The sequence below is a fragment of the Hermetia illucens genome, chromosome 4 (assembly GCF_905115235.1).
Source record: "Hermetia illucens chromosome 4, iHerIll2.2.curated.20191125, whole genome shotgun sequence".
Lineage (NCBI taxonomy): Eukaryota > Metazoa > Arthropoda > Insecta > Diptera > Stratiomyidae > Hermetia > Hermetia illucens.
The window spans coordinates 398,781-425,483 of NC_051852.1; the positions used below are offsets into that span (position 1 = coordinate 398,781).

General features: G+C 38.1%; 1 protein-coding gene across 1 annotated transcript in view; it reads right to left on the reverse strand.

The window, feature by feature from the left end:
* Nucleotides 1–25,056, reverse strand: part of LOC119655161 (protein obstructor-E-like) — a 47,719-nt gene extending 22,663 nt beyond the window's left edge. The window contains exon 1 of the mRNA XM_038060909.1: nucleotides 24,586–25,056. Coding sequence (XP_037916837.1) covers nucleotides 24,586–24,634 — 49 coding nt within the window. The 5' untranslated portion in view covers nucleotides 24,635–25,056. The remainder of the gene's footprint in view (nucleotides 1–24,585) is intronic.
* Nucleotides 25,057–26,703: the final 1,647 nt, after the last annotated feature.

A 26,703-nucleotide genomic window follows, 5' to 3' on the forward strand; every position in this document is an offset into this window, starting at 1 on the left:
ACATTGACTGGTCGCCTTCCATTTGAGACTGAGATGATGGTCCCTTCCAAGGCCGAGGTCAACAACCCTTTTATTGTGCACATGCGAAAGACAACTTCTAAATTTACTGCACATCGCGATATGACCCAGCTGGTTACGTATTCGTTGTCAATCATTCAAAAGCCCAACCGATCTTATGGCAGACCCTGTGCTCGACCATCGACCGATGATGAAGCGGTAAAAGTTGCAAAAGTCTGCAAACCGTTTATAGCAGTTATCCGTTCAACCAAGATAATGTGTCCTTCGTGCCAAAATAATTTGTTGTCGTACCCAATCAGCCAGTCAAGACTATGAGAAATCAGCTCCCAGGTCGTAAGAGAGCGTCTCGCAACAACATTCACTATTAGATTGACGCTTACTATCACTAGAGTTTCCAGAATACAAAAGGGAGAATAGCACTCTTAAAATTCCCACGATCTAACTTTGCTTAGACGCAGGCTGGCCAGCTTACGCTGCCGGAATTTTCGTTCGAATTAAGGAAGGGTTTTCAATTCCGTAAACGAAAAACCGATCAATAGCCAAGGCTAGTAGCTATGAGATAAGTCCCAATCGGAGGCATTGTTGACGTTTCGATAGCAAGACAGTTTCGAAATTTGCAGGTTGTCAGTCCACAAATTTATATCCCTTCTTGTCACCTTGCAGAAAGTACTTTGAGTGTATGCTTAGACCCTAACCCAATAGGGGAAGCATGCAATAATACCCATAATCCCGCTTCTTCATTTCACTATTCCTACTAGAATCTTGAGGATACAATCAGTCTAGTGGAATGGTTTCCACTTTCTACAAATGTGTGGCGAAAGATGACTTCAGTGGAGAAGAGGTTTTAAATTATATTATTTCTTCTGTAAACTTAATTCCAAGGATAACATTTTCGATTTTTGAGTGGACTCAGATGCCCTGATGAAAACTGTTCCAAAACTAACTGCGCTTAAACTTTAGGAATATCATTCAATGATTTAATGGTGTCCAGATATACTGAGTGATGGAGCACAAGGCTATCATACGGACGATCGCGGTTCAAATCTCACTGGTGGTAGTGGGATTTGTATCGTGATTTAACTTTGGATACCAGTCGACTCAGCTGTGAATGAGTACCTGAGTCAAATCAGGGTAATAATCTCGGGCGAGCGCAATGCTGACCACATTGCCTCCTACAATGTACTGTAGTGTACCGTTACAGTCTTAAATGAAGTGCTCTAACACACTTCAAAGCTCTGATCCAATATGGATTGTTGCACCAACGATTATTATTATTATTCAATGATTTCCTCAGACATAGATTTAAAATGATAAAGCCTGTCAAATCTTCGAAATACTTCAAGGGGTCGGATGTGCAATGACTTTAATTATTCACATAATCATAAACAATTATGTACTGCTCGGAAATCTAAATACTTAGAAATCCACTTGTCAGCTAGCGAAAAATCTTAATTCAACCTATTTACTTTCATTTAACGATCATTATAACAATCTCAATGCTACTAAGCAAATTAATTTTCGACTTGCTGGAAAGTAGATAAAAAAGGTGCTCTAAAGCAAATTGAAAGGTGAAAGATCCAGGAAAAATGTTTAGTCATCAGAAACAACCAACCAAGTCTACCAGAATGGCTGGTACATCAAACAAAAGTAAATTACAACCTCCTTTTTTCCTTATCGATAAAGAGGACGAATTTACTCTACTTCAAACAAAACGAAGGGAAATTACAACCCATAGATATCTCCCTATTGTACATATATTTTACTTGCTGTGTCCTTTTAACTTTTAATGAGCTTAAGCAGTGGAAACTTTTAATTATCTTCAAGAGTAATATCCTTGACCTTCTTGTCTCTGTCTGGAACTAACAAATTTTCTGTTGAAAATGAGGGAATCCGCCTGTCACTGAATGGATAGGTATCTTGTTGTTGTTTTTATATCGGTGTCATTAAGGTACTTCTATCATTAGTTTCTAATAGGAAGCAATCTTCCCCTATTTAGACTGTACAAACAATGTAAGTGGCATTATTAAAATAAGGCCCAACACTGATTTTCATTATTTTAGATGATGATTATTTTTGTTGTGAGCCAAACGAGGCTCAGATGCAGCTAGGTTGGTTTGATGTTAAGTCTGTTTTGTTGTAATAATTCCTGGATTTATTGTTCTACCTCGGATGCGTAACAGAAACTGAATGTTGTAAATTCAAACAAATTTAGGCTTTCTTGCCTAATCAAGTTCGCAAAACTGATGATATGCGCCCAACCATGTAATGTATGTATGTAAATTATGAACTCAAACCAACTAGTAATACCTGCCATGCGATTTGAAACGGTTATAATGTTTTAATAGAATAAACTACGATGGCTCGATAACTGAACTTTGCAAGTTGATATTCAGGAGCCGTAAAAATTTCTCATAGGTAAATGACCGCTTTTCTCATTTCTATGTGCGGCACGTAAGTATGTGATGTGCGTACTTTTAATTTTGCACAAATTCCACTTTGTTTTCAAGTATGTAGCCAGCTAACAGTATTCGTGAAATTTTTATTGATGTTTATAAACAATCGCAATGTAAAACTACTTCATTTGGGGAGTTATATTAAAAATGTACACAGATGGAAGTAGCCAACTGTCCTATAGATAAGAACAGAGAATTGCAAAAGCTGTTCCAGCTCCCGAATTGAGCGTCAACTGCAGATAAGTGGGTACTTCGTTAATTAACCAATTTGAAATTCTAATGGGATCGGAAAAGGAAAACAATCACAACTGAAACTAAAAGTCTCATGTGAGCAAACATTTGTTTAAGAAATTTTTCACATCAGAGATCCACATTCTCATTCTGCTTTGTCATATTTTTGTTATTCAGTTAAGTATGGCCAAGTAAAAAGGGTTATATTCATCCTCTTGTTAAACGGACTCTGGCTTGTCATCAAAAATTTAATGAGGGCTACGGGCTATCATCATCTCGATATAATGAACCTAGACGGTGCCTAAACGTAAAAAATGCTTCTATACTTTGTACTTACCCCTAGTACGAGTTCTAATGGTACTTTTTCGTAATTTTCCGGTGGTAAGCATTGGAAAATATGAACAAGAGAGGAATATGGAAGGCTTGCTCCTCGTATTCGGAATTCTACCAGATGGTACTGAACAGAGCCCGCTTTCAATTCGTGTTATCCTCTGGAAAGCATATGCCATTACACAGAGCCGATTATAGCCGTCAATGATGCCGGCATTTCTTCGTGCTCTACATGCAATATGCAGAGTATTTTAAATCTGTTGTCTGGGATTGTAGATTGGCCAGATAACCTTTCTAATCCAGGTTCTTTGTGCCCGTTCTAACAAGTTCAAGAGACATAAACCAATCAGTCTTTCTGTCGGCTCAATTTGAGAAGATATTACAAATTCATGAAGGTCATGTGTAATTTAACGCTTTCAACGGAATCACTGCACAATTGCCAATAGATACCTTATTTCCCACAGGACAGTACAGATTCTCCCCATAAGTACCCCTGAAGAACGATTTACCCAAATATAATTACTACATATGCACATACCGGTATGCACAGGTACGTTACCTTTTATGAAAGTTTTTAGACGAGCCACTTGTTTGACTAGGAGCATTTCCACTTTTATGAAATGTCTAGTGTTCACTGGAAAATGAAAACGACTGAAAATTTTGAAACATTAATCGTTTGTACGTTTTTCATACCAACCCGGTCGACAAATTGAATGAAAGGCAGACGCTTCGAAAGCAACAGACATTTAAATATTGTTAACTTTACCCGTACAATCGAGCAGCAGCTCAAATATTTCATTTATGCAATCAAAATTGTAATTGTAACTTAATTTAAATTATTTACAGAGTTGATTTTCAAGTGTCTTATAAAACGAGCAGCAGAATATTCGCATAAGCTTTCGTTACACATAAAATGGAACTTGTAGTGAGTTATTTTCCGAGTTATCACAATCTCGGCAGATGCCGGATTTTACCTAATACTAGCACTAAGTGCCAAGCATTTAGGCTCGGACGATCCTACCTACTTAAAAACTAAAGGGGCGCTGGTGGTGGTGGCCGGTGGTAGGTCAGTGGGAGAATCCGTCGAGTACTCCCCGCAACATCGAGCACGTATGCAGAATGGTGTACTTCTGCATGGTTTGAACCAGACTGTGTGAAAGTCCCAGGACATCAAGGGAAGCCGTCAGGGATTTAGGTACAATACCTATAGCTGACAATATTATGGGAACTACAACCACCCGCTCGAGACGCCAAATTTCTTTGATTTCCCGAGCCAATGGCTCATAGTTCACCTTCTTCTCCACGTATTTCCGTTCAATGTTGCTATTATGGAGGATAGCAACATCAATAATATACAATAAATGGCTGCCAAAGACAATTCACGTGTTTACCGTGCATTGCCTTCGACTTCCATTCATCGATCCGCTCTTGGTCCGACTTCACCCCACTCAGAGGATTGAAGGATCGATCCTTCAAGTTAAGTGGAGTCAGTCCACAGTCTGCCTTACAGACAGCCGCATGCAAGGGACTCGTCTGCTCTTTGCTGTAAAAATAAGCGCGCAGCGAGTCGACTTGGCGATGATGTTGTGCCGCCACGTCAACCACGCCCCTACCTCCGATGTCACGAGGCAGGTTCATCCGCTCCACGGCAGACTTTGGGTGATGCATTCGGAATTTGGACATAGTTGTTCGTATCCGCCGCTGGACGTTTTCCAGGTCGGTCTTCGTCCACGGCAATATTCCGAATGCATAAGCCAGTGAAGGGATAGCGAATACATTCAACGCGCTTATTTTATTCTTCCCCGAGAGATGCGATTTCAGCACCAGCTTTACACGTCGCAGGAATTCGGACAGCAGAGCTTCCTTCAGATCACCAACTCGAGCATGGGTTCCTTGCAGAATTCCTAGGTACTTGTAGAAGTCTGTCTCGGTCATAGCTTCGATGTGGAGGTCACCAATGCTATGTCCGGCATGCGGCTCGTGATGACCTTTGCGGATGGCTTGGATTCGACATTTGTCTAATCCAAACTCCATCTGAATATCACGGCTGAACATGTCTATTATTCGCAACAGACTTCTAAGATGGTCGTCAGTATCAGCATACAGCTTGATATCATCTAAATACATCAAGTGTGTCAGTTCGAACTTAGCACGTAGGCCATACTTTAACCATGCCCTCTAGCATCATTCAGTAGCCATGAAAGGGGGTTCAGTGCCATACAAAACCAAAGAGGACTCAATGAATCCCCCTGGAAGATGCCCCGCCGTATACGGATGGGCTCTGAGGTATTAGCACCCTCAGATGTACGGACTGATAAGGTGGTATGCCACCCTTCCATGACTGTCGCCAAAAACTTTATTAGTTTCGGATCAATGCGATACAGATGTAGGATGTAGATTAGCCAGGTGTGCGGAACGCTATCAAAAACCTTGGCATAATCGATATAGCAACTGAAGAGGTTTCTTTGGCCTCTAGTTGTTTGTCCTACAACTACCGAGTCGATAATGAGTTGCTCTTTGCAACCCCTTGACCCAACTCGGCAGCCCTTCTGCTCCTCGGACAGAATGTAGTTGGTGTCGAAGTGCGCATTGATCCTTCCACTAATAATGGACGTGATGAATTTGTAGAGGGTTGGTAAGCAAATGATCGGTCTTGTGTCTGCGGGGTCCTGCACCGTGTCCTTCTTAGGGATAAAGTAGGTAATCCCTGCAGTGAGGAAAGGTGGAAATTCCTCCGGCCGACTCATGACCTCATTTATACTGCGTGCCAACCGACTGTGTACGCTGGTAAATTTCTTATACCAGAAATTCTGCACCCGATCCAGACCTGAGCCCCTCCAGTTCTTCGAGTTGTTTATGGCTCGTCGAACTTCCTCTTCGGTAACATCCGCGAAATTCATGCCAGGTGTATTGCCATGGCGGGTGCCTTCGGCGGTGATCCACTCAGCATGCTCAGCATGGTGGGCAGGTAACCCCCAAAGTTCACTTGTAGTGAGTGATTATTATTGTTTTTTTTTTATTTTCACTTTGAGTAAAGTTCAACCTGTTTATCTAAAAAGGGTTCTGTCCAGGCAAAAAACTGTAATGTATTAGCGTTTACTCCCACTTTTGGGGTGCCACAAGTAAAAGTAATAAATTTTCTCTTAAGTAACAACAAATCTATATTGAAGTTGGGTACATGTGTGTATCCACTAAACTCCACATAGGCCTTCAATGCATTTTTTACTGTCATTGAAGAGAATCCCAGACTTAATGTCTTCCGTTATATTCCACCAAAGAGGAAAAAAAGATATCATTGGCACCTTGTACAAAGGAAATCCACGGAAAGTATTGCAAGTTCATGTTGTAGTCAATCACTTTCACTTTACAACATCACAACTTTAGTACATTATACATTACATTTATAGCCGAGGCCATCATCTCTTCGAATTCCGAACATTGCCAAGGAAGTTTCCTCTGTCTTTTCTCTCTTGTAGTCAGTCAGCAAGTCAATGATCGAATAGCAGTCGCTACAAGCAAGCCTTAAGGCTTATATATGAAGTTTGTGGAACTTTTATTATATCACGACGGAATTTGTCGATAGCTTAAAGAAAATTTCACATCTATAGCACCATCTTCCAATTTTATCATAAATCTTAAGGTCTATCGTACAAAGTATGGTTAAGCGGAAAAAAGTAACGTACCAAAAATTTGTCTTGCCATATTTTAGAGCTGCCAGCTTTTTAGAGAAATATGTACATATATCTATCTTTTTATTGGGGGTAGCCCTGGCCAGGAAGATACTATATAAATATTCAACTGTCGGGCAACAAAAACTTTTCTCTTTTACTCGAAAAAATGGTATTTATTTCTGTTGAACTCCGAGCTGCAGCATATGTATGTTATAGACTTGAATGTTCTGACCACGGGGAATTCCAATTTTCCTTGCAGCTTGACCACTTTTCGCAGAAAAGAGGTATTGTCCTTTATAAAGACAACTGTCGTCAACTCATCTAATCGTGAAGTTAGTCTAAATTTACATATCTGATTCTATAAATCTACCTATATATATATATGTCTGAGCCTAGCGGGGGGCAAATCTTAATACTCAAAAGTAGCTTTCTGAAAAGATGCTTTAAATATTATAGATTAATACTTGCATAATTGAAATACCAGAAATGGAACCGAAGAAATCTGAAATGGCAATCCGTTTCCCACCATTATACAATATTTTTCACTCAAGAAGTCTTCGGCTTCTAGAAACGTGAACGGCATCATAAAAACCATGCGAACTTACGGACATCATAAAAAGTACCTATAAAAATTGTTGCGTGATTTTTTTCTCTCTACCTTGATGCGTTATTACGATTACAGGTAAATTGTTAAGACATAATGTTCATTTTACTTTCATTTAAGTAGACCAGTTTGGTAACTGCTGTGCAATGCCTTCAATTGGAATCTTAGTTATATTTGTGAATTTGGATGTTACGAAATTTCGGTAGAGGTATTATCTGCATTGAAATCGACTCAAAGCAGCGAAGCTGCGTCTGGGGAGATGTGATGAAATTTGAAAGTTATTCAAGAAATGTGGCTGCATTCCACCGGCAGACTTTTGGGTGTTCAGCATTCTACATACATAGATATATTACATATTATGATTCTTCATCACAGTTTCGTTATTTTTTTTTCCGGATGTGATAATCTACATTGGACATAGTTGGATACTTTTATTACTTTGTATTTCAGATTTCATAGGCCTAATGGAATCCTTATTCATCCGCAAAGTTCATTATTGGAAGGTTCAATTAATACATATATATATATGTATGTTTATTTTTAAAAACATATCAAAAATTACGAGAAGGTCCCCTTTTCCAAATTTCAATACACTGTTAACGGGCGCTCTTCAACTACATCATTGAATTCCACTTATACTTTATTAGCTTCCCAGTTTCGAATCGCCCATAATCCTTTTCCTACCCTGACGGAAGGGCATGAAGGTTATTGATAGACATTATCTCATGGCATTCTTTGCCTGTTTTCCCAACCAATAGCAATATTTTTTTCGTCGTATTGAATTTAGCATTTAAGCTTATGAGTGAGAATAGCACCAAAGAGTATAATAGAAAGGTTCATAATCCCAAAAAAGGCCAGGCCATGCGTGACAATCATGTTTATTTATATTTGTTTAGTCTTTTAGATTATGTGTGTAATCCCATTAAAATCATCATTTTTGTGATTCTATGAATTTATAATTTCATATGGTAAATGATAAAAACTTTCTGATGATGGCCACATTGGTTCTTATAACTGTAATTAATTTAATTTAATAATTTATTTAACTTTAGGTTGAACACAATCTAATTCTTACAAGGTAAGGCGCGCTTCATCTGCAAAAAAGGAAAGCACACCAACATTAAATTTTCAATTAAGTGCAGTGATATTTGATTGTCAAATACAATATTGACGGCGCGATAGTTGAGGGGGTAGGGCGACAGTCCCTTAATCTCACTGCTCTGGGTCCGAATCCTAGTAGTCATGGATGCCTGTGTTCGTCTCGCTGCTGAAAGCTTGTCACTTGGATAGTGTTAAGTGTGGTGTGCATGTGTGTGTGTGTTCGATATGGGGGAGAGGCAAAGCGTGTGAGCACTCAGACCCTAGTCATTTTTTTGTACTCGATTCCCCCGTCTAACGAAATATCCCGGATTCGTTTATGTATCGCAATATTTCCGTGAGTGAAACTGATGCTACCCGCTGCAGTTGTAGGCGCGGCACTCACATAGAAAATATTCTGTGAATTCCGACACGTATCATCTTGGAGAATTCCTATTCTGAACATATGCCTAACTAGTGAATCAGAATGCCCACAATACTTTTGTAGGTCACCCTGCTTTTCGCCAGGATAAACTTTGCATTATGTTTGCTTGGTTTTGATAGGAAAAGTTTGGTGTGTCTAGTAGCATCAAGACTCAGCCAACTGTTCCTATGGGAAGCTCGTTCCTAGTTTTTGATAACACCCCAATTGCTGGTTCTGGTCCGGGCATGAAGGAAATTGAACTCTCTTTTTCTAAAGCACCCGAGATTTCATTTCCTTCTACATAACAATGGCCGGGTACCCAGATTAGTTCCATCGTATTGAACCTAGAAACAGAGTTCAATCGATTTCTAAATTTCCGACGGTTTTTAAAGTGATCAAAGGACTGCTCAACGCTCAACGCAATGCAGCTTGACCATCGCTGCAGATTGCGATGCTTTTGCCGTTAAACCACTCATCAATCATCTAGGTTGCCGCTCTTAGGATCGCATACACTTCAGAGTGAAAAACTGTTGTATACTGCCCCAAGGGAAAGCCCACTTCTCGTTTTTATTCGAGAGGTAGACTCCTGCTCCAGAACCCTGTTCTGTTTTCGAGCCATCGGCGTAGAAGACGTCAGTATATCCTGACACGCATTCTTCTGGTTCGTCCCAGTTTCCTCTTCGTTTCAAGATAACTTCATATCTTCTACCAAACAGATGTATGGCGATCGGAGAGACAGAACGCATTGCGAAAACTGTATTCGGTTCTCCCAAAAACTCTTCCAATGCTTTGTGCCCACAACGTCCATTGTTTCTCCATAGATCTAATCGAATAAGTCTATGAGCTGATCTCATGGCAGTGCTCTGAATAACCAAATCCAAGGGCTACCTCTTGTGTAATCCATTCAGCGCTGCGCCGGATATTGTGCTTATGGCACCGATGGTGCAGCGAAAGCCCTTTTGTTTCACCTTAACGCACCACACTACGGATGCATAAGCGAACATCGGGCTACTGCATAGCAACATACATATATCCGCATTAGTACCTGAGACCTATGTCGAGGAAAAGTTCCGCCTACATAGCCTATAAGTTGAGAGCGCTCTTTTCATCTTTATCTCTACATGTTTATTCCAAAGAAGCTTCTCATCCCTGGAAGGCAAACACTATTCGGTTTTCTCCTTTTTGTAAAGTCCTTGCCTGAGAGATCAACTGTCAATCAAATCAACAGTGCGTTGTTTATTGCTAGACAGCGTTCCGAAATCTCGACCAGCAACTAGCCCAGCCACGTCCTCCGCATAAGCTTGAGTGTGTATTGGCAAATTTTGCAATTCGCATACTAAAGAGTCGATCAACACACTCCACAAAAGTGGCGACCCTTGCTTGTGGGCAGCCTTTCATCACTTTCGTTGTTAGGTAGTGTTCAACACCCTCTTCAGTACACAGGAATTTCTGCGTTAGCATACCATAGATCCACTTTATTAAAGTCTCATCAACACCATGCTCCCTGGTGGTATCACAGAGCTTTTGGAAAAGCGCACAGTCAAATGCCCCTTCAATGTCCACGAACATTCCCATGGCGTATTCGCCTTTCCGAGTTGCATCCTCTATGTTTGAAACCAAAGAGGGAAGAGCAGAGTCACAGGACTTTCCACAATAAAGGATGAGAGCATGCATGTCGTAAAGTGAAGAATTTTATAATACTTTCGCTACATAAGTACTAATACACGCGCCAAGCCCAAATAGAAACAAGTCGGAATACCGGAAACACGCGCTTCGGGTATAAAGGTTTTGTGTTCATTTCTCTGTCCGTATATAGCTACAAATCCAACATAATCCTTCATATTTTTCCAAACTACGAGACATACGTACATATTAGAGCCATAGATATCACGCTCACCCTAAACAAACAAACTGCCTATTACCTGCTGTACACATATATGCACGTATCTAAATTTATCGTACCCATATTTCCGATTTACGTCTTATATCTATCTGAATTAGGCACTAGCCGCAAAGTTCATTAGCACGCATATATTATATACCTACATATACACATGTCTGGTTGACAAATAACTAAAAAACTAAAACAAAATAATTGTCTGCGACCCAATTCATAAGAATTCATTTCGTTGTGGTATTGACGAATTGATATGTGATGATGACGTCATGCGGGTTGTAGAGTGCACGAAATTCACAAAAAATTGTAAAGTTTCACCCCCAATAACTTTGTTAATAATAGTTGGATTTTCTTCAAACTTGACCAAACTGTGCATTATATTCTTCGTTACACTCATGCCAAATTTTGTATTTCTGGGATGAACATAAGGGGGGGTGCCGGGTAAATTTCTAAAATGTGGAAATATACTATTATTAACTTTATTTGTGCAGATATCGGAACCGGATATATTTTGAGGCCTAGATTTCGTAGAGATGCACCACTGCGATTTTTTCCAGATTTTTCGGTTGGATAGGTTCTGAGAACAAGACCTGTTACACTTTTTGTGGGTCATATTTTCAACCCTTACTCTCCTATGTTTCATCTAATATCAAATATTGAACCAGATTCGAAAAGTACTAATTGAGACCTTTCATTTGATACCCTACTTGACTACATTCTGTGAAAAAAAAATTTGCACCCTCCAGTCACATGTACGGAGAGCCCCCCCTTAAACTTAACGCAAGATGGCGCCACTTACTGCATGTAAAGGGATCACCAGATTACATACTCTCACCAATTTTCGTGACAATCGGTCTAGCCGTTTCCGAATAAATCGGGTGTGACAGACAGACAGACAGACAGACAGACGGACAGACAGACACCGTCACCATTCTAATAAGGTTTTGTTTCACACAAAACCTTAAAAAGTAGGGAAGGTAGTCTTCTAGTTCAAATTCTATTTTTCCTGGTACGAAATGAACAGTATGTATGGAAATCAAAGTTACGACAAATATTCACCTTCAAGTAACTTATCTTTTTTTGCAAGTGTACTCTTCGTATCATAGTTTATAATGTTGCTGCCTTTGTTTGTACTCCAAACTTAGTACTTAAAGTCTTTGTTCTATGAAGGACTTCATTAAAGTGATATGAATTGAGATCAGTGCTGATGAATCTTTCTGAAATTATAAGCGTATGATCTACCATTCGTTTGAATGCCCCTAGTCATTTTCTGCAGCATTGTGATACACAAACTTTCAACAGTTACTACGTGATCATCTCGATTTTTACATTGTGAATTCATGAAAATTTTGAACCGGTTTTCATGCATTACAAGAAATAAACGAGATTTCAACTCAGGTTTGGTTACATACAAATATTGATGAATACCCGTTGATATAGCAAACACCTGATATATAGTTATCAACATATGTATGTATCTATGCAAAATTGTAAATAAAATGCCGGGTGTATCATGAGATTTTAGTGACTACATGCATGATAGACTGCATGGAAAGAGGAAAGCCCATTTAGTAGTTTTTAACAGGTTAACGTAACCACCTTAAAGAGATGAGTCGCTGGTAAACATTTGCACAGCAAATACATAAATATGTATACATACATAGATATATATGATAGTAGCACATGTGTCCTAATCGCATTGCAAATACTTTTGCCATTTCAGTGACTTGCCCTGTGTCATAATTAGACGGAAAGAATGCGCTCAAAGTGTTGCCTATGTTGTTATTCAATAGTTTGATTTTGGGTTCATTTACATAACGAACCATTTCTCTCTATGGAATTTCGGTTAGCTAGCAGGATAGCTGCGTTGAAACATCTTTTTGTAGTTGTAGTGAAAGCGATTTTGTGTTGTTGATTTAATGCGATTAAATCTATGTAAACCTGCTTATCTGCATTACATATGCTAAGCACTCAGATCAGTAACATTTTAAAAACTAGCTTGGATATTGTTTTACTCAATTTGTTTGGATTAGTTTATTTCTGCAATTAATCAGTTAACGTAGAGGAGATATTCGCAACTATTAACTTACTTTGCTCTAGCGAAGATGACACTTTCTGAGAAGTAGCTTAGATTGAAAGGCGGTCAGTTGATGATAAATCAACATGGTCACATTTCTAAAGATAGTACTTTTCCTGTTATACCTTGATCTTTCAACGAATAAAAATGTATGTGTAGAAATGTGATAATTTAAACGGCCTCCTCTCCTCTTTTTGACGTTCTTTTTTAATCTTACCCTTTCAGTAACATTGACTAACGATTCTTTGTTTATAATGTTGATTGTTTCTTTCAAACAGGAAATTTATAACTGACCAAGTGATGTCAAGTAAAGTGATTTGACACTAACTAATAGCCCGCGCCATGATGGAATTTATTGTAAAGTTTTGTTTACGTTAAGACAATATATATCCAAAATAAGGCGTGTGCTTCGGAATGACACGCATAAGTCTTAAGGGAATTTTCCTATCTGACACCCGATATTTCAACCTTTTCTGGATTTTTTTCTTTTTGCAATGGAAACAAGTCGTGAAACCGAAAGCTAGACCCTTCAAGTATTTATGTATTTCTTATATAAAAAGATTAGAGCGGACATTGGTATCTAGTATGTAATGTATATGGATATATTATGTCAGAATACTCACTTTAACGTGATACTGACATTCAAAGTCTTAGAATTTACACTGATGCAACCTACTATAACTTTGTTAATAATAGTACTATTTCCACCAAATTTGGTAGAATCTTGCTTTATATGTATTGCAGTAATATAGGCTATACTATATTCTGCAACACTTCATGATTCTTGGATGATCTTAGGGGTAGTTTTGCAGTCAATTAGTAAAAATTGCAGTAATATACCCTTGTATATATGCATAATATTAACTTTATTTGAACAGATATCGGTTCCGACGACATTTCGGGGCCTGGGCTCCGTATAGTCGCAGATTCGTGATTTTTTCAGATTTTTCCACTGAGTAGGTACTGAAAATTTTTTCATCCAAAATCTAGTAAAAAAATGAGAAATTATTAATGAAAATAAATACTAGTGGCTGGGACCATAACTACTGAGAAGAATGTGTAAAAATTTGAGTCTGATCGGTTCGACAGAATTTTAGTTGTGTTTCGCACCAATTTAAAAAATGGACGTTTCAAGAAAAACGCGTTTAAAGTTTTCATTTCGCAGGCACGTTAACATGACGCGGGCTCGCTTATTCGCTATAACGTGGTAAATATTATCAACTTTGGTCTAAAATGTCTACAGTTTACTCTCAATATATTCTGCTTTATAAATATCTATAAAAAATCGATTTTTGGAAACCGTCACCCTCTTAGCAGACTGTAGCACACATTTTTGTATTTAAAAATCCGACAATGGACGTCTTTAGCGTTCTATGCAAATCTCGCCTGAATATCTCCTTCGTCACTCAAATGGCAGGATAAACGACGGAATTTTAGATTTTATGCGTTCATTGATGCGTCGATCACAAAGGACGCATATCGCGTAGCGTCTTTTATCCAGGTTGTTCTGGTACGTAAAGCTATTTCATGACGCAAGTCATCATTGGTTAAGAGCACCAATCTAAGGTTAAGAATACCGATGTATTATATAATACTTAGAACGAGAGAGTTCCGTTCTTATTATCAACACAAAAGTAGTGTTCTATTTCTTGGGTGCATTGGTATCAACATTTGATAAGTCGGTACAAATCTCTACCTCTGTCCTGAGTGTAAAATGGAATCCATATTTCCACAAAAACGAAAAATAAACCAGTTCCTTTTTTTAGCATCTTCCCTCTGCTCATTAAATTTGATTTCGAAACATTTTTTTAAGAATTTGTATTTTTCCACATTACTGTATTTGGGTTAAATTTAATTCAATCTATATACATATGTACTTCCGTAATAATCAAGGCAATTATGAAGAGAACGACCTATGCTCTCATAAATTATTAAAAATAATCCAGTAATTTCTACGTTTATGAACTCAACAAAGCGAAAAAACAGAATTTTCCTTAATATGTTTACGGAGGTATTAATTAAAACACATTTTGGTTGGTTACTTTTCCTCGTACATATTAAACGTTCTATGTAGAAAATTTTGAAGTAGGGGCGAGTTCTAATGTACATACGATGAACGACTGAGCTCGACTTCAAAGAAAAAATACCCTCTTCATTTTTATTTTCCGAAAAGTTCGGTAATTTCCTAAGCAAATTTTCCGAATGGAAAAATATCTTATATTCATATCAAAGATGGAATGAAGGAATAAAGTCGAAATCGCATGAAAGAGAAAAGACGAGAATGTTATCCTCTTAATTACAAGCAAAATCCTCTTAAATTTGCCTAAGTACTTCGAAACACTCCCTGGCACATTGTCTACGGTCGGTTTTCAAAGAGGGAACTTCATTATTCATAAATTGACTTTTTTTATTAAAATAGATAATATATTCCTAGAGATTTTCTGCCATTTTCTGTTTTTGTAAAGCTTTTTGCTTGGCTTATGTATTTATAGTCACTATCGCTGGGTGAATGTATTAAAAATGAGTTCAAAACTGCTAGCAATTGCCATGTTTCTGGCGGTTATAAACTCAAATTATCTCGGTAGGAATATTTGAATTTACTTAATTAATCAAGTATAGAAAAAACGCTGACCTAAGAAATTGCTGATATTGCTCAGAAAACTATCAAATGTGAAAACCTACTTGAAATTCCTATTGCATGTTAGTCGTAGATATCTTAGATGAAAAGAAGTCCATTTAGCGACAGACTCGCTTGCCCACTTCACATGCCAGAAATCATTGTACCGGAAATTGTCCACTTTATGCTCACTTGCAAGGACTCTGATAGCCATACTCTACTTCACTTATCCAGCACACATAGTTCTTTTCTGCTCTTTAAGCTACAAATTCATGTTATAGTTCCACTCGATTTGAAATTCAGAAGATGTAACCTATTCGCTGCACCCAAACCAATCGGTAACTCCTTTCACAAATATCCCAACAAGATGCATGTAGAAGTAGCATGGAATCTCCACGGATATTATGGTGGTCGTCTAGATTGGTCCTGTGAGTAGCAGCATCTCAAACGTAAATAGGATCACGTTCAATTGATCTGTGATGGCCCACATATTAATTCTGACCCCAAATGAAACGTTCGTCTTAGGAGTTAGAGAGCGAATCATCGCTACGGTTGCAGTTGGAAGCCTTCACTATAGAGACGGCGGTGTTTTTGGAAACGTTTCTTTCTTTCCTTCCATTATCCCGACGATTATTTTATTGATATGGGCATTATGGGGAATGTAATATAATATTTTCATTGCGCTATTTCAAACGAAAACGAAGATATCATAAATTTAGTTTCAGCAATCAATGTTTATTAATTCATCCCTAATATAATATTTTTATTGAAGCAATGGGAATTAATTTATCCATTCCAATTGAAATATTAATATATACGAATTAAAGTCTGAATTTATGTTATCACCTTTGAACATTCGTGTGTGTGTATGTATAATTACAGAGAAATTGCTAGAATAATATTTGAAATGTTTGAAATAATAAAAACTTCTTTCTCCTATCCGCTAGTGTTGATTATAGATTGATGATAGGAGAACCAATTCTTGTTGGTACTGATGAGGGGAACAAGTGGTTTCCGAAATATCGATTTTTGTAAATAAAAATCAACACTCTATTCGCTAGTTTTTATTATTTCAAATAATTAATCTCTAGGAATACCGCGTAATTACACTCAGATTTGAAATGTTATTTTTTAGAGTTCCAATGCTCTAACAGAAAATAATTTACAACCCTCTCAGAAAAAACGGGTTTGTCATTTTCTTATATCAGATGTTTTGGGTATACAACTGTTCTATTTGTAAATTCATTATGGAGGGTACTATACGTTAAAATAAATATGAGTTTCGGAAAGTACTAACTGAGACCTTTCATTTGATACCGCACACGACTATATCCGGTGAAAAAAAAATGTTAAATCCCCCCTTTATGTGTATGGGGAGCCCCCCTTTAAATTTCACATAAATTTATGTTACTCGCTATATGCGTGGAATTTCAAAGTTCTCATCTGTCCACCAAATTTCATTCGGATCGGTTCAGCAGTTTTGTTTTATACAAAACCTTAAAAAAGTTTCTGATTTTATCCCTGCACCACCTGTTTTTCATCGATTTAGAGAAGGATTTGAACTGCATCAGCAGGAAATGTATCGGGAATGTTCTACACAGAAGCCGCATTCCAGAGAAACTAAAAGGTGTTATCTAAATGAAATATGATACAGAAAGCATAGAATATCACGCACTACAATGAGGTAAAATCTCAGAAGAATTTAAAGTCCAAAGTGGAATCCGCGTCTTGTTATCGATACTTGTTCTTCTCGTTGTCGGTGAAGTTCTTCATGCTGCCTAGTTGGACGATGTGGGCGGATTTAATGGACTATGTCATATTTCTCCAGGCATATAGCATACGCTGATGACTGGTGATCTCTCACCGAGCTAAAAACCTTGTCCAGATCGCTCTGGTTTTGGTGTAAGAGGCAAATAAGGTCGAACTGAAGATTAACAACAAAACCAAGGTTTTCAGTCTGTATGGTCATTACGTTCTTGCTATTAGCATTAATGAGTAGAACAGTAAGGCCTTCAGTTTGTATATCAAGAAAGTGTTGTTTCTGCCAGTGATGCCACCGAAGTTGATGATGCTCGACGTCTGGAATTGTAGCTATCAAGTGGATGCTTTTTTTATATGAGTTGTCCTTTATAATTTATTAAGGAGTCTGGAGTTTTGGGTAGGTAACCAATGTTTTAATCAATTCTGCGATTTCTACAAAACCTTCAAAGCGAAAATTGAATTTGATTCGAAGAGAAATTATAACTTTAGGCTATTGACTTATGAATATGTTCCGTCTACAAACACTTTTCGTTATGATTGTATCATTAGTCGACAGATCTTAAAGTTCTACTGAAAGACAAGGTTGAATTGAAGGTAGAAATAGTGTATTATAGATATAACTTGGTTGAAATAGGAGGATTCGACTTCGAATCATGGTATACCTAATTCACTTTATGAATTTTTAGGCAATTGTAGTAAAGAAAATTTTAGATCTTCAGCGCATGCAAATTAAGGTTTTGTATATCAGAAATCCGCGCACGGTTGTTGTCAGCCAACAGAGCCTATTTCAGTCTACAAAGACTGTTCCGCTCGAAACGTCTCACCATAGGGTCAAAGCTCTTACTGTACAAGACTATGATCTTGAGAGTCCTCATGTATTCCTCGGAAACTTGGGTTCTTAGCAAGAAAAATTGCGAACTCTTGGCCGCGTTCGAGAGAAGAATCCTCCGGAGAATTTGTGGCCCCCTACATGAGGATGGACGATTCCGTAGCATACTCAATGACGAAATCTATGAGCGATACCATGACCGTCCGGTTGTGGATAAAATCCGGCTCAATAGGTTACGGTGGGCGGGTCACTTAATCCGTATGGATGAGGATGATCCCGCCCGGAAAGTCTATAAGGGCAATATCTATGGTAGAAAAAGAAAAAGAAGACGAGGCAGACCCTGCCTAAGATGGAGCGATGGCGTGGGTCAGGACGCCAGACAGCTTTTAGGGATATCGAATTGGTGGACCTCGGCGCAAAACCGGGATGTCTGGAGTTCCTTATTAAGGCAGGCCTAGACCGGATACCGGTTGTTGCGCCGTTGATGATGATGATGATGATATCAGATTTCCCGAATCTTCTTCCTTCATTTTATGAGGCAGGTCCTACCAGTTTGCTTCCAGCTTTGATATCGTGGGGGTTGTACCGATTCAAATAATTACTAGTGTATTCAAGTTATCCTCGAGCGTTCATAAAAAAGGCTTTTACTAGCGAGTAGAGACGCCAGTCAACAGGCCAAATATGAAGGTATGATTTATGACCTGATTACCATTTCCCATTTTTAATATTCACTTCAACCCTAACCTCGTAAAGATCTCTCTAAGCATTATTATTATATTCATTATTATCACGAATAATTTGTTGACGATTAAATCAAATTATTTTCTTTCCAGAAATGAATTGAATGTGCCAAACGTTTTTTAAATCAAATACTACACCAGTAAACACTGACCTCCCCGGCAGAAAACATCTAGGATAAAATAGGGATTATTCTCCAGACAATATGAATACATAAAGATAATTTGAAAACATGTCATTATGTGACTCTCTGACTTTTCCATAGGCAGCTAAGCCCATTGATACCATTTATAATTCCACAGAAAATCTCATTCCTAACCCATACATAATATCCACAATGCAAGACACACGAATCCCATAAAAATTTATGCGTTTCCATATAAAGTTCCTTCACATTTGGAATACGTAAACAGCCTGTGGACTGGTTTGATTTCTTTTACAATACAAAGAACGAACGAAGAGGCTTTCGGTTTGGCTTTATGCTCTCTTCAATCATATTCATCGCGCATACTACGTATAAAGGCGATCTAGCAGGGGTAATCAAAACTTTCCCACTAGACTCGAAATTTCGAAATTCTACTCAGATATAAAAAATCAGCGAGAGCAACCGCTAAATATGTATGTTCTTTGGGAAGACTCTGGTGACATTTTCAAGTCAGTCATTCATTCCGAAATAGTAAATCCATTTGAGCCGAGGTTGGAGAAGTAATCCAAGCAAGGAAATGCTTTTACGTCTTGCTGGGCCACAAAAGGTTTATGTGCCATTAGAGTGTTCTTTGAATGAAGGCATCAGGGATTTATCAAATAAAGATATCATAATCTTTTGGAATGATTCTGGGTCATGTCTGCACTTGCGACATGTACATAATAATTGCTATATCAAAAACTGGACACTATAGCTTGACTGATTTTAATATCATTCTTTAATAACATGTAGAAGAATTTTAACATGGTAAGCATAGATTCTTCCACTTCAAATTAGAACATATGTACTGGTTTTTTGTTCCTTCCATATCAAACTTTATTTTCACCTAAATTTGTAATGTGTTCTTTTTGATTTTGCTTATTCTTAAACAGTTCCATTGATACTTGTCGGTCTTTTTGATTTCGTTTTCACTTTATAAACTTTCACAAAAGAACTCGTGCACAATAAAGTCCAAGAACAAAGCAAGAAATTACTCTGTCATCACCATTCATCTGCTTTCAGAAAAGAACCCCGCTATCCTGTTAGTCCCTTTCCTTAATCGCGAAACAAAAAACCAAAAGACTAAATCAAAGATAAGGAGATTTTTTTAGGACTTCGTCGGTGAAACCTTTTTATGTCCTTGCAAGGACGTTTTCGTCCTGCGTTGTCGATGTTGCAGAGGCTTTTTGCTATACATCTCCCACTACGTGGCCAATTTATTCCTGCTCTTCCTAAGATAAAAGCAAAGTCGTCTTTTTCAGCAATTCTATCTCTTTGTCCTGCCACAAAAACGAGATGATAGCTAACATGGCGGTAGGACGTTGTGTGGTTTGGTGTAACGGTAGTAGCTTTGTTTAGCACGAAATTTCTTTTCTGTATGCACAAGTACAGCAACACTAAAAATGCAGGATGAAACGGAAAAGAAGTTGAGGAAGGTGAAAGAAAACACCTTGTGCTGCTAAACAATTAAAGTGAGCTATTTGCTGTCGTCAACATCACTACCAACCCCCACTTTCCATAGTGACTTCTTTTCACGAAAATTAAAATTCCTGAAGAGAAAAATGGCTTTTGTACAGATTTTGTGTAGCAGATTCGAATTGAAAGGCTCTGAATAGGATGGCGGAGAAATATTGTTTGGCAAGCAGTATAACCAGCGTCATTGGAAAATGCTCAAAACAACAAAATGACGCATACTATCAGTAGTGCTGATGAACATATTACTCAAAGGTTTCTTTTATATATTCAACCATATTCCATTCAAAAGAATGGGAATACGATATTCCATTCAAAGCTGTGCCGCTTTGCAGTTTAGTTGTTAATTGTATTTTTTGGATTCCATTCGGCAATACTGGTAATAATAGTTGACTACTTGATTATACAGACAAGTATGAAAACAACATATCTCTTGTGTCCACTCTAGCTTCGACGGACTGGAAAAGGCGGAAAAGTGGGCACATACCTCCGATACTAAGTTGAGAACCTCTCCGCTTCTTATTCTGCGAAAATTTAATTAATTTCCTAGGTTGTGTTGTTCTTTATATTTAGTGCGGCTGTCAACCACTACCTTTTTCTTCAAAGACTAATCACAGAGACAATACTTACTAATACTAAACAACGCAGTTGCCATGCCTCCATCAATTAGAACACCCGCAAAAGGGAAAGAAGAGAATAATGCTTTGAAGTTTTCAGGCATAAGAGGTTATCGCGTCACATTGCCCTTTATATACAAATGAGGGGCTCCAGGATTGAGAAAAACCATCTCTCGTTAACTCCTGCGAGATAATAATGAAACTAAATTTAACATTCTTTGATGTTGTTGACTAAGAAAATAATACTCAATTTGATCAAATTAGTGTAATTTATTTATAATTAAATTTGGGTACAGAGCGAATGACGCCATAATACACCCACGAAGGGACGGTTTAAGTGGGAGAAAAATCCACTGACAAATAAAAAAAAGGAAATTCAAATATATAATCATATTACTTTGATACAGGTTTGCAATGTAAATAATAGAAATATCCCGTATATATGATTACTATTAAACTGAAGTAAATATGGGCAAAAATAAACCCAACTACTTAAATTGGCCTCTATGTTAATGGCTAAATTGATACTCTTGTAATAATAATCATAATCGTTTGCTCAACAATCCATATTGGATCAGGGCTTTGTAGTGTGTTAGAGCACTTCATTGAAGACCGTAACGGTATTCTACGGAATAGCCTGTATGAGTCAATGTAGTCAGAATTGCGCTCGCCCGAGATTATTACCCTGATTTAACTCGGGTACTCATTCACCGCTGAGTCGACTGGTATCCGACGTCAAATCACGATACCAATGAGATTTGAACCGCGACCTTCCGTATGACAGCCGTATTGAGAATTGCAAATTTTACTTTTCACAATCAACTAGAATATGCATATACGTTAGAATGACTGAACTCAAATCCAATGAAATTTTAGACTCACTCCCTACAGTAGTTTGAAAGGATTTGTCTTTATTTTAATATCATGGACTTTTCCAAAGAGGCTATGACTACAGATCGGCAACAGTACACTTAAGAAGTCAACTGCGGCTCCCCTCTTATCCTACCCCTTTCCTCCCCCACTTTTCAAGCCTGGTCAGCTGTGGGTTTTTCGGTTCGAGTAAATATATATATAATTGCTTCACCCCTTGGTAGGGTGCAGCGCGTCAACCACACCTACGCGGTTACTTGAAGTGCGTTTCAGATTCCCCCACGACTTCCCGGGATACTCACACTCGTCGTCTACTGTTTTGCCCTAAGTTTCTTTCCACTCGTCGGTCATCTTGGGAAAGTGCACTCCACTACATGGCATAGCCCGCAATGGAATTGTCACCCCTCTTTAAAAGCTTATGCGCCAACCAAGCTGTTCGTTTGAGATAGTGTTAAGCCAGCATACTTCGATAATACGACGCAGACAGGTATTGACGAAAGCTTGGAACTTTTAAATAGCAATAGAGTATACTTTTCATTTGCTAATCCCGTATAGCGACACAGAAAGAACACTAGCACAAAAAACAATCTCAGTTTGCTGCCATAACTCCTTTCCAGATTTTAGACAGTGCCGCGAAAGCGGATCTAGCGCTGTTAATGCGTGATGCAACATCTAGTTTGGTGCCGCCGTTGGCAGGAATCAAGCTTCCCAGATATACAAATTGATGGACGCCTTCCATTCTCTGCCCATTAATGCAGATGGGGAGAGCGCGATGATCTGTCAGAGTCAGAACGTTGGTTTTGCTGGTCTTTATCTTTAGTCCAACTCTACTTACCTCTGATTCCAAATCCGGAGCCATTTGGCTAAGGTCCATGACTCGGTGAGAGCGATGAATGAGCAAACAGATTTCATCAGCGTAGTCGAGGTCTTTGAGGAAAGATGCCATCGTCCATTGAATTCCTTCACGTCCTCCGGGCAAGGCAGTATGAAGAACATCACCGATTACAAAAATAAATAATATTGGTAACAGAATGCAACTCTTGCGGACTCCGCTTTGGACCTTAAAATCCTCCGAGGTTTGGCATTTTGCCCCATATTTCGGTCTGATAAAAACTATTAGTTTCTCCGAAATGTCTCTGTTACGTAGAGTACTCCATATACACTCCCTGTTGACGCTATCTAAAGCTTTCTTGAAATCGATGAAGAACAGGTGCAGCAAATATCTAAACCTTGCGATCTGTTCCAAAATGCTCCGTTGGATGTCGATGTGGTCAATGCAGGAGGATTCGGAGCGGAAACCAGTGTACTCTCCGTCGACCAAGCTTTCGAGATGTTCTTTGATTCGTTCCAGAATTATTTTAGTTATTATCTTTTCGACGACAGAGAGCACACAGATACTCCAATTATCACACTCAAATAGAGATCGTGCGTTAAAGGTGAAAAATGATAAAAACCTCAATCTCATCTCTTCGCCAAAAATGGACCTAAGCCCCTTTGCAAAAGAACAAGGGAGCCACTATCGTATGAATTGTTGAGAAGCATCTAGTTACTTCAGGGGGTTAGTGCAGACACTGTCAACGTTTTGAATGATCTAAGCCCCAAAGTGATCTCTGACAGCGCCATACTCGGACATGCAATTGGAAATCACTGTCTTGGGAACTGAACCGACAACAGCGATTGTCGTGTTTGCTTCATATAAAATACTATCTTCTTCTAAATGCTTCGAAGCGCACTCTCAGTTTTCAATGAGATTGTGCTTCAGTTCTATTATCATTACACTGAATGATGGGCAAGTGATAACTCTAAAGCAACGGGGCATCTCAAAGGTTAACACAAATATCTATGACGACCAGGATTCGAACCGGGGGCAACGAGACCGAGAAATTGTCGTTCAACCATCGCACTCCTCATGTCATATAACCAATATCTGCACTCGGAATCGTTAATATTAAAATTGTGTTCAATGCAAATTTGAAACTACCTACGAAAAGGATTTATTGAAGTACCTATTGACACTTCAGGAATATGAAGTATTCAAGCAAAAATTATTATTTAGACAAAATATTTTTGGCTGAATTTTGAATTTTTTTAGTCCAAATTTATGTATAATGGTGGGCAAATATTGATCTGGGTCAGTCGAGGAATAAAACAATGAAGCAAAAAATGTCACGTCAACCACGTACTTGTCTCTTCTGTGGTTTGTAGCTAAATGCAACTAGTTTTTATTAACTTACAATATGCCAAAGGCATACGACCCAAAAACTGGCCGGAGTTTCCAATATTGACTTTTCTCATTCCACGTTAGGTTTTCCCGGGCCAACGTTTAAATGTTTGTTTTTTTTTGTCGCATTTTCATAACAAATTTACAGATAATTGGTTTTGGTGTGGCAGTCACGAAATGTACATATATCAGCTGTTTGAATGGTTGCAATATACTAAATTCCATAGTAATTAAACTTGTATTTTTGTTTGTTAATAACAATACAAGAAAGGGGAATCCAGCCTCCACTGTGGAATGTCATCTTTTAATTCTATTAAACCACGGAAGCATTACTATTATATATAATTCAAGAGGAAACTGCAAACATCGTCAATTTCTCAAGCAGTATTATATAACGACATCATTTAGATTCTAATCTCCCGGTTTTTTTCAAAAAAGGTATGCAGGCGTACGAATACCAGAAACAAGACTCTCCAGGTCTCTGAGTACTTACCAATAATTAAAATCACCAATACTTGCAACGTACACTTTTCGCCCGTCATATTTAATGGTAAATTCTCTTCCTTCTTGCTTCGGTAAGCGTGCACTTCGTATGTAATGGAAGTTAGCAAAAAACCGATGAAAACTGCAAACTGGTCAGGTAAGTAGATCCAAAAAAAGCACCGATTCGTTTCGAAGAAAAATGATCAGTGAAACTTAGTTAAGCATGTAACGCCTTGAGATAGATAGTCCATTCACATATGTACGTACATATATTTCACTTAACGCATTCACGATTTCCAACCGAAACTGTGAGCAGTCACTTAAATAAGGAATAATTTGTAAACTTTTAACACATTTCGTACAATTTATCACAAGAGTTTCTTGGCAATGATTCTGCTTAATCTACTAGATAATACTTTACGGATCTTTGTATTTTTTTATAAGAAGAAGTGTCGCGGCATCTTCAGTTAAATTGAAGAAGTGAACTGCACAGGTAAAAGTCTTGTATGTCCACCTCAATAAAGATACCGCTCCAGCCGCACGTAATGTTCCCCACTTACTTTCGCTTTCCCGCTACTGAAGAATTAAGTATATTGTATCTTATACATGACTGTAGACAATCAAGGTACCCACTATGTTGTATTGTGAGATGCAATCTTTTTCATTTACCTTGCCGTTTTATTCGTTGCAGTGGAAGAACCACGGATAAGCCCCACAGTAACGCGGGAGTGTGTATTATTTTCTAAGCTGAACAAGCGCAAGCATTTTCCAGCCATCCAAGATAACTGTGGTGAGCAGAATAAAGAAATGTAGTGTTTCTTTCTAGATCAACTGCTCAAGCGAGTTTTTGTTCTAGTGCTTGCACATATATTGTCAAGCAATAGCCGTAGGAAATCAAACTCAAGGTAGACTCTCATTTCATAGAATTCATTAGTTGTACTTAGGAAGCTATGTGATCTTGCCAGAGACCAGTCTGGTCGAGCGGAGACAGTCAAATGCAATTAGAAATAAAAGTTCAAGAATAACTAATTCAGTTTTGTCTATTTGCCAGAAGATACCATATGAGGATGTCGCTATCAATAGTTTGCAAAAATCATAGTATTACGAGGAAAGTGGAAATCGCATTACTTTAAGGGTCTAATTGAAATTAATTCTGGGAGATGCATTTCAATCCCCACCCAATGCAAAATACGCGTGAACGCATTAATATACTCATGAGCCCTTTTTACAATTGATATATTTTGAAGCAGCACTTCCGCTAACTGCAACTCGTTTTACATCCATCATACGTCTACGGGAATTTACTCCTGTCGCTTTGCTCCATAGTGTTTCCAAGGAACTACTCGTATATTGCTCCAGTAAAAAGATAAAACTTTTCAACTTGGAAAAATGTTCCCCCTCTAAAATGCTTTTTGGTGTCCTTTACACTCAAAGGACTCTTCCACTCACACTCCAAGCAATACTATTCTCACGGTAGCTTAGCTAGAAGAAATGGCATTGTCTAAGAATGTAAAGCTTCCATTTACGGTTTCGTATTCGTACTTGTCCATGTATAGAACAGGTGGAAACGTAAAGGGCCATGGAGTCATCTTTACAACGGTTAAGGGTATAGGAATTAAAAAACACACAAAATCTCTAAAGGTACAGGATACCTATGGGAAACCAGCTGGGGAGCTTTTAATTTGTTTGCGTTCATTACATTTAATTGAATCGCTTGAGGATTATGGTCCGACTACAATGGACTGATGCTAAACATCCTTCATTTTGGGCTATACTTATTTTCTTTTGCTATTGCTACGCCTGTACTACTCGCGACTAATGGGGTACTTCAAACAAGAAAAAGAAAATATATTTTTAATCATATTTTGTATACGTTGGGTATGTTCTATCAAATAATGGCGAAGTTAGTTTTCATTGGAAATGAAAGTAGGGATGAATTGTGATTTATTCAATGCAAGAAGGCATCATTTCGTGGAGAAAACTCTAGATTTGATTTCTTCGTAATGGGTAAATTGAAATGAGAATACGCGCTATCTCATTTTTATTTCGACTTGGCTTAATAACTTCAATAAAAAAGTAACGAATTGAAACGTTCCCCGAACCGGCCTACCAAAGGAATAACAAAAAA